The sequence below is a fragment of the Taudactylus pleione genome, unplaced genomic scaffold (genome assembly GCF_031769625.1).
Source record: "Taudactylus pleione unplaced genomic scaffold, aTauple2 ptg001421l, whole genome shotgun sequence".
Lineage (NCBI taxonomy): Eukaryota > Metazoa > Chordata > Amphibia > Anura > Myobatrachidae > Taudactylus > Taudactylus pleione.
In genome coordinates this window covers 268,340-278,538 of record NW_028285820.1, presented here as the reverse complement: position 1 = coordinate 278,538, position 10,199 = coordinate 268,340, and the positions used below count along the sequence as shown (strand labels likewise).

The following is a 10,199-nucleotide window of genomic DNA, read 5'->3' as shown; positions in this document are numbered from 1 at the left end:
CCAGCCGTATCAACGTAAAACCAGGGTTTGGCACACCTGTATCATATAGAACACTGGTGTCTGCTCTACCTGTATGATAATAATGAGGCACCGCAGTCTGCTCCCCTGTATAATAATAATAATAAATACCATCACCTGCTGCTTATTCCTCCTGCTGGAACAGTCACCCGGAAGTTGAAGTAAATAAAAGAAACGCCCCCTCTACATAGCCCCGCCCCCTCATCTCCATGTAGTTATGGCTACTATCTACCCCGCCCCCGTATCATAGTGACCGCCCTCCTCTCATTCCCCTCAGTGCGGTGATTGGCAGCAGCGAGTAGCCAATCAGACGGCACAAAGTAGGAAGGACGTCCTGTAACTAGAAGCCACCGGCAACTGCCGCTCACAGCTTCATCACTAGAGTAACATGAGTATAGTCTAATGGTGTCCTCATGTACGGTGACCGGCGGCCATATTGTTATAGTCTCCCAGTCACAGAGCAGAGGGGGCGGGGCCACAGGGGCTTTAGCTGCCATTTTGTTATAGACATTCCTGACAGCCAGAGCCAGGTAACGTCTCCTGTATATATTAATTATATTATTATTATATAGGGGAGAGGGGACTGTACAGTGATATATGAGGGGGAATAACACAGCTCCCACCACACACTGATATGTGGTATTATTATTATATAGGGGGAGAGGGGACTGTACAGTGATATATGAGGGGGGATAACACAGCTCCCAGCACACACTGATATGTGGTATTATTATTATTATATAGGGGGGAGGGGACTGTACAGTGATATATGAGGGGGAATAACACAGCTCCCAGCACACACTGATATGTGGTATTATTATTATTATATAGGGGAGAGGGGACCGTACAGTGATATATGAGGGGGAATAACACAGCTCCCAGCACACACTATGTGGTATTATTATATAGGGGGTAGGGGACCGTACAGTGATATATGAGGGGGAATAACACAGCTCCCAGCACACACTGATATGTGGTATTATTATTATATAGGGGGGAGGGGACTGTACAGTGATATATGAGGGGGAATAACACAGCTCCCAGCACACACTGATATGTGATATTATTATTATATAGGGGGAGGGGACTGTACAGTGATATATGAGGGGCAATAACACAGCTCCCAGCACACACTGATATGTGGTATTATTATTAATATATAATGGAGAGGGGACTGTACAGTGATATATGAGGGGGAATAACACAGCTCCCAGCACACACTGATATGTGGTATTATTATTATATAGGGGAGAAGGGACTGTACAGTGATATATGAGGGGGAATAACACAGCTCCCAGCACACACTGATATGTGGTATTATTATTATATAGGGGAGAGAGGGATCCGTAGAGTGATATATTAGGGGGAATAACACAGCTCCCAGCACACACTGATATGTGGTATTATTATTATATAGGGGGAGGGGACTGTACAGTGATATATGATGGGGAATAACACAGCTCCGAGCACACAGTGATATGTGGTATTATTATTATATAGGGGGAGAGGGGACTGTACAGTGATATATGAGGGGGGATAACACAGCTCCCAGCACACACTGATATGTGGTATTATTATTATATAGGAGATAGGGGAATGTACAGTGATATATGAGGGGGAATAACACAGCTCCCAGCACACACTGATATGTGGTATTATTATATAGGGGAGAGGGGACCGTACAGTGATATATGAGGGGGAATAACACAGCTCCCAGCACACACTGATATGTGGTATTATTATTATATAGGGGAGAGGGGACTGTACAGTGATATATGAGGATGAATAACACAGCTCCCAGCACACACTGATATGTGGTTTTATCATTATATAGGGGAGAGGGGACTGTACAGTGATATATGAGGGGGAATAACACAGCTTCCAGCACACACTGATATGTGGTATTATTATATAAGGGAGAGGGGACCGTACAGTGGTATATGAGGGGGAATAACACAGATCCCAGCACACACTGATATGTGGTATTATTATTATATAGGGGAGAGGGGACTGTACAGTGATATGTGAGGGGCAATAACACAGATCCCAGCACACACTGATATGTGATATTATTATTATATAGGGGGAGGGGACTGTATAGTGATATATGAAGGAGAATAACACAGCTCCCAGCACACACTGATATGTGGTATTCTTATATAAGGGAGAGGGGACTGTACAGTGATATATGAGGGGGAATAGCACAGCTCCCAGCACACACTGATTTGTGATATTATTATTATATAGGGGGAGGGGACCGTACAGTGGTATATGAGGGGGAATAACACAGATCCCAGCACACACTGATATGTGATATTATTATTATATAGGGGGAGGGGACTGTACAGTGATATATGAGGGGGAATAACACAGCTCCCAGCACACACTGATATGTGGTATTATTATTATATAGGGGAGAGAGGGAACCGTACAGTGATATATGAGGGAGAATAACACAGCTCCCAGCACACACTGATATGTGGTATTATTATGTAAGGGAGAGGGGACTGTTCGGTGATAAATGAGGGGGAATAAAACAGCACACAGTTATATATGTGGTATTATTATATAGGGGGTAGAGGACTACAGTGTTGTATGAGGGGGAATTAAACAGCTGCTGGCACTCACTGATATGCTGTATTTTTATTATTTAGGGGAGAGGGGTTCATAAAGGGTCATTCCATATCAGTTCCCCCAAAACAAATTAATTGTCCGCCACTCTTCTCAGATTAAAAAAAAAAAAAAATGTCATCAGAGCGGATGTAATCGTTAATTTCCAAAACATTGATTTTTCAATTTATTAAACTATTACTAATCGCGACTTATTTATTCAGTTTATTTCAAGTATCATGGCTGTTTATTAAGGAATCTCCATGAAATTTGGAGGCTTAAGGTAACCAAATTACTTTATCTGCCTTACTTTTCGAATTGCAACAAAATTTCAAGATTTTGGAACAGAATTAAAAATGCAAGGTTAAATCAACATTAGATATACCCATTTTTTGGGAATTACTGGAAGACAATATACACTGTCTGCTGACACGTGACCATTACAACAGGTTCCAAACAAGGGGAAAATAATGTTATTGTTGACTCAGCTTCAGTTATGTTTACGTTTTTACATTTCTAGGTTTCTTATGTTAATTATGGATGCTGTACAACAGTAATCAAATGTCAATTTCATACTTTTTTTCTCTCCACTATAAAACAGAGTACCATGCTGATTTTTTTTTTGTGGTAGTAATGTTAACCTTTCTTAAGCACCTAAATAAAATTGAGATATCTAATGTTGCTTTAACCTTGTGTTTTTAATTCTGTTCCAAAATCTTTAATCTGTCCTGTAACTCGAAACGTAAGACAGATAAAGTAATTTAGTTTGGCTTTTTAGATTCTGAGAAAAAGTTACCTTAGAGGTCCAAATTTCATGGTGATTCCTTAATAAACACCTGTGATACTTCAAATAAAGTGAATAAATAAATAGACATTAGTAAATAGTTTAATAAATTGAAAAATCTATATTTTGGAAAAGTCAGACAGTTGAGATATTTGGCAGAAATAGTTTTTTTTTTTACATTATCTGTCAACTAAAAATTTTTATGGAAATTCTGAGTTGGGTGGTGGACACACCAGGTTAAACTGGTGTGGAATGACGCTTCTTCAAATCATTAATATCGGACTCATATCAATTAAGTTCTTCGAATTCTTCGACATCGGTCCAAAATCGATCAAGTTCATCAACATCGGATTCAAATCTATCAAGTTCTTCAATTCATCAACATCAGTCTCAAAACAATCCAGCTCTCAATCAGCATCATCGGTCCCAATCCGAGTCTGCCCATTCCTTCAGTATTTTATGTCCAGTTCCATTGCAACCTCGTGTTCAATAAAGACTTTCTATTCCTGTTCTCACCTTCGGGCCCATCATCCACTGCCGTATCTCTACCTCCTCACATCTATACTTGAGGAAGTTGTGGCTCAAGCCACATAAGTTCATCCACATCTCTTAAATCTCTTCTTTAACCTCCCACACCTGTTCCAACCCAAACCAACCCTCCGGTGTGACAAATGTTATGTAACTGGATACTTATAATGACAGGTGTGTAGTCAGGAGCATAGTGAAATATAAAATGTTATTGAAACAAAAACATAATCCAGGCAAATTACAAAAACAATGGTGCACTCTGTAATCGATGAGGCAGATTAACATGCAGCAATAGGAGGGACAGCTTGCAGAGGCCCAGCTGGCTTTAGCTGCACAGATTATGGGCTGGAGGTATACAGAATGGATACAAGCAAAGGTATAAAGCTGCAGAGTAGATGAGACAGACTCATGGACAGCAGTGGAGCTGCAGTTTGCTGAAGTCCAATAGACTGGATATCAAGTTCAGGCCGTGGAATACAATCCAGGGAAAACAATCAATGACCAGCAGGGGGCATGGTCAGGGGCAGGAATAAATAGTCTGTGAGGCAGGTGATAAAAAGTGGAGTAATATTAACTCCTGTATGTGAGGAGACAATGTCAGATACAAAATAAGGGCCAGTGTCCTAACACCGATGTAACTTATTTCTAGTGGCGCAAAGAGATTTTGATATATGTCTCTTGGAGGAATAAGGCCCCCAGCCAGGAGAGGAGCATTGGTGTAACCTTATGCAGTACAGCATTGTATGACAGCCCCTGAAGAGTCTTATGGAGCTGGTACACAGGAACCTCTGACAGACACTGACCAGGGCTCTATGACTGGGGGGGAAGGGGAGACTTACTGATCACTCAATGTTACATGTCTGACTGTGTTACATGTGTTCTCTGTGATGTCTGTTATATTTATTCTATTTCTTTCTAGAAAGTCCTTCTCTGAGGAACCAGAGTTTTATTACACATCACACGTTCTGTATTCTCACTGATTCACTGAGGATGGACAAGAACGGCAGTCACCGTACTGAAAGGCTCTTACAGCTCACCCTGGAGATCATCTACGTGCTAACTGGGGAGGTGAGAGGGCCTGGGGCTATCACACAGACGTCACTTCTATCTATAGTAATAATACAGGAACATGACTGGGGAGGTGAGGGGATCTGGGAGTGTCACAGTGACATGACATATCTACAGTAATATTACAGGGACATGACTGGGGAGGTGAAAGGATCTGGGAGTGTCACAGTGACATGACATATCTACAGTAATATTACAGGGACATGACTGGGGAGGTGAGGGGATCTGGGAGTGTCACAGTGACATCACTTATATCTATAGTAATAATACAGGGACATGACTGGGGAGGTGAGAGGATCTGGGGGTGTCACAGTGACATCACTTCTATCTATAGTAATAATACTGGAACATGACTGGGGAGGTGAGGGGATCTGGGAGTGTCACAGTGACATGACATATCTACAGTAATATTACAGGGACATGACTGGGGAGGTGAGAGGATCTGGGAGAGTCACAGTGACGTCATTTATATCTATAGTAATATTACAGGGACATGACTGGGGAGGTGAGGGGATCTGGGAGTGTCACAGTGACATCACTTATATCTGTAGTAATAATACAGGGACATGACTGGGGAGGTGAGGGGATCTGGGAGTGTCACAGTGACATGACATATCTACAGTAATATTGCAGTGACATGACTGGGGAGGTGAAAGGATCTTTGAGTGTCACAGTGACATGACATATCTACAGTAATATTACAGGGACATGACTGGGGAGGTGAGGGGATCTGGGAGTGTCACAGTGACATCATTTATATCTATAGTAATAATACAGGGACATGACTGGGGAGGTAAGGGGATTTGGGAGTGTCACAGTGACATCACTTATATCTATAGTAATAATATAGGGACATGACTGGGGAGGTGAGGGGATCTGGGAGTGTCACAGTGACATCACTTATATCTATAGTAATAATACAGGGACTTGACTGTGGAGGTGAGGGGATCTGGGAGTGTCACAGTCACATCACTTCTATCTATAGTAATAATACTGGAACATGACTGGGGAGGTGAGGGGATCTGGGAGTGTCACAGTGACATGACATATCTACAGTAATATTACAGGGACATGACTGGGGAGGTGAGAGGATCTGGGAGAGTCACAGTGACGTCATTTATATCTATAGTAATATTACAGGGACATGACTGGGGAGGTGAGGGGATCTGGGAGTGTCACAGTGACATCACTTATATCTGTAGTAATAATACAGGGACATGACTGGGGAGGTGAGGGGATCTGGGAGTGTCACAGTGACATGACATATCTACAGTAATATTGCAGTGACATGACTGGGGAGGTGAAAGGATCTTTGAGTGTCACAGTGACATGACATATCTACAGTAATATTACAGGGACATGACTGGGGAGGTGAGGGGATCTGGGAGTGTCACAGTGACATCATTTATATCTATAGTAATAATACAGGGACATGACTGGGGAGGTAAGGGGATTTGGGAGTGTCACAGTGACATCACTTATATCTATAGTAATAATATAGGGACATGACTGGGGAGGTGAGGGGATCTGGGAGTGTCACAGTGACATCACTTATATCTATAGTAATAATACAGGGACTTGACTGTGGAGGTGAGGGGATCTGGGAGTGTCACAGTCACATCACTTATATCTATAGTAATAATACAGGGACATAACTGGGAAGGTGAGGGGTTTTGGGAGTGTCACCGTGACATCACTTATACCTATAGTAATAATACAGGGACATTACTCTGGAGGTAACAGGGATCTGGGAGTGTCACAGTAACATCACATATATCTATAGTAATACCCTAGCAGCAGTTAGCCACTCTCAGATATTAGTATCAGTCCCACAATCCTCCCTGGAGTTGGGATTTAGCACATTGCTCGCAGTATGTTATTTAATTTTTTTCACTGACACACAGATGTCAAAGCTACAGGAGATACTATATATTCTACATTTTCCTATATATAGGAGACTGTTACAAGACTTTTTATTGTGAAATAGTCTTCTTGTATATTATGCAAAGTTATCACCTGAATAAACACCCCCATTTAAGTGGAGCTTAATTGACCATCTCATTGTTGTCTCCCCCAATAAACAGGATTACACAGTAGTGAAGAAGACATCTGGTGAGTGTGAGATACCCAGCAGCCATCCCCCTGTGTCAGGAGGACTCAGCAAGACCCAGACCCCCATCATGGTGCCTCCACCTCACTCACTGACACATGAGAGACACAATGACCAGAAGATCCTGGAACTCACCAACAAGAACATGCAGCTGCTAACTGGAGAGGTGACTGCTGGAATGGGACATTATACAGTAACACCGGGGGATGTGTTTGGGTGATGACTGGGAGAGGTGACTGCTGGGAATGGGACACTATACAGTAACACCAGGGGATGTGTCTGGGTGATGAATGTAACATTGTGTGTGTCAGGTTCCTATAAGGTGTCAGGATTTCACCGTCTATGTTTCCATGCAGGAGGAGTATATAGAGGAACACAATGATCTATACAAGGACGTGATGATGGAGAAGCACCAGCCCCTCACATTACTGGGTAAGAGGAGACTGTCATTTATTGTACAGGGGAGAGCAGGTATGGGGGCCTCTTATATATATATACATCATCTGATAATCACATATATACAATGTACTCAGTCACTGTTTGTCCCCTACAGATGGACCCAGTAACAGAAATACCCCAGAGAGATGTCCCCATCCTCTTTATTTTCAGGATTGTACAGAGAAGAATCACAAGATTCCACCTGAGCATCAGGTAGCTGAGATTTTTGGTCTCACCAATATACTATAGAGACTGTCACTATATGATCTGTAGAGCAGCTGTGTGTGTTTTATTCACCGATATTATACTGTATACTCTCAAATAATGACATCAGACTTTATGCAATTTTTTATTATCTGATTTAGGGTGAAGATCTGATTAATATTAAGATAAATTATATAGATGGAGAAGAAAAGACATATGTGACTGATAATAAGGCAGAAGATATAGAGGGAGAATCAGAGACGTATGTGACTGATATTATGGCAGAAGATACAGAGGGAGAAGAAGAGACGTATGTGACTGATATGAAGGCGGAAGATATAGAGGGAGAAGAAGAGACGTATGTGACTGATAATAAGGCAGAAGATAGAGAGGGAGAATCAGAGACGTATGTGACTGATATTATGGCAGAAGATACAGAGGGAGAAGAAGAGACGTATGTGACTGATATGAAGGCGGAAGATATAGAGGGAGAAGAAGAGACGTATGTGACTGATATGAAGGCAGAAGATATAGAGGGAGAAGAAGAGACGTATGTGACTGATATTAAGGCAGAGGATATAGAGGTGGAAGAAGAAAAGTATATTATGGGTGATCAGCAGTTTACAGAGGAGGAAATACCTACAGATATCAGCACACGTGAGTAATAAACACATTACAGAAAATAGTCACATACTGTATTCTACTTTCTCAGTCACTGCTACATTCTCCTCTGTCAGTACAAACTAATGAGAGGAATGTATCTTCCCAGTGTGAAGTCAGGAGCCGTCAGTCCCTATTATACTGCTCTCCCCCTCACATCATGTCACTGTGTGTTACTAGCCCAGAGATCTGACCAGTCTACTCTCCACACTCTCTGGTGTATCTCATACATCAGGAGACATCAGCCCCTATTATACTCCTGCTTTCCCCCTCACATCATGTCATTGTGTGTTACCAGCCCAGATATCTGACCAGTCTCATCCCCATACTCTCTGGTGTATGTCATACATCAGGAGCCATCAGCCCCTATTATACTCATGATCTCTCGCTCACATCATGTCACTGTGTGTTACCATCCCAGAGAGCTGACCAGTCTCCTCCACACACTGTCTGGTGTATCTCATACATCATGAGCCATTAGCCCCTATTATGCTCCTGCTCTCCCCCTCACATCATGTCACTGTGTGTTACCAGCCCAGAGATCTGACCAGTCTCCTTCCCACACTCTCTAGTGTATCTCATACATCAGGAGCCATCAGCCCCTATTATACTCCTGCTCTCCCCCTCACATCATGTCACTGTGTGTTACCATCTCAGAGAGCTGACCAGTCTCCTCCACACACTGTCTGGTGTATCTCATACATCAGGAGCCATCAGCCCCTAATATACTCCTGCTCTCCCCCTCACATCATGTCACTGTGTGTTACCAGCCCAGAGATCTGACCAGTCTCCTCCCCACACTCTCTGGTGTATATCATACATCAGGAGCCATCAGCCCCTATTATACTCCTGCTCTCCCCCTCACATCATGTCACTGTGTGTTACCAGCCCAGAGATCTGACCAGTCTCCTCTCCACACTCTCTGGTGTATCTCATACATCAGGAGCCATCAGCCCAAATTATACTCCTGCTCTCCCCTTCCATCATGTCACTGTGTGTTACCAGCCCAAAGGGTATGCAGTCGGGAAGCCGGCAGACCTAGTCCCGACAGCCGGGTTCCCGACTGCTTAATCCCATCGAGGGTTAAATGACAGGAGTCTAAATCTAGACGCCTGTCATTTTACCGACGCCAGATGACCGGCGCCCGGCCTTCCCGAACGAAGGGATGCCGGGCACCACTGCGGATAGCCGCTGGGGGGAGGGTTAGGTTTAGGGCTCCCGGGGGTGACTTAGGGTTAGGCACCCCCCCAGGAGGTTAGGGTTAAGCTAGGGGGAGGGAGGGTTAGGCACCCCCAGGGGAGGTTAGAGTTAGGCGAACCCCCGGGGGACTTAATTTTAGGCAACAGGGTAGGTGGGGTTAGGTTTAGGCACTTAGAGGGGGGATAAGGGTTAGGCATTTGGGGGGGTTAGGGTTAGGCACCCTAAAGGAGGGTTAGGGGGTAGAATATGTTAGTACTTACCTGGGGACGATCGGGATTTTCATCCTGTTCGGGCAGCCGCTGTCGGAATTTGAACTGCCAGCCAGGAGTCAGCGGTAAATCATACTGACTCCCCCCAGAAATCTGACCAGTCTCCTCCCCACACTCTCTGGTGTATCTCATACATCAGGAGCCATCAGCCCCTATTATACTCCTGCTCTCCCCCTCACATCATGTCACTGTGTGTTACCGGCATAGAGATCTGACCAGTCTCCTCCCCACACTCTGTGGTTTATCTTATACATCAGGATCCATCAGCCCTTATTATACTCCTGCTCTCCCCCTTACATCATATTACTGT

General features: G+C 43.6%; 1 protein-coding gene across 1 annotated transcript in view; it reads left to right on the top strand.

Moving 5' to 3' along the window:
* The first annotated feature begins 514 nt into the window (after positions 1 to 514).
* The window catches only part of LOC148442665 (uncharacterized), a 210,378-nt gene continuing 200,693 nt past the window's right edge, over positions 515 to 10,199 (top strand). Inside the window, exons 1-6 of the mRNA XM_088463621.1 lie at positions 515 to 548; positions 4,860 to 5,008; positions 7,093 to 7,284; positions 7,430 to 7,550; positions 7,672 to 7,769; positions 7,922 to 8,344. Coding sequence (XP_088319747.1) covers positions 4,931 to 5,008; positions 7,093 to 7,284; positions 7,430 to 7,550; positions 7,672 to 7,769; positions 7,922 to 8,344 — 912 coding nt within the window. The 5' untranslated portion in view covers positions 515 to 548; positions 4,860 to 4,930. The remainder of the gene's footprint in view (positions 549 to 4,859; positions 5,009 to 7,092; positions 7,285 to 7,429; positions 7,551 to 7,671; positions 7,770 to 7,921; positions 8,345 to 10,199) is intronic.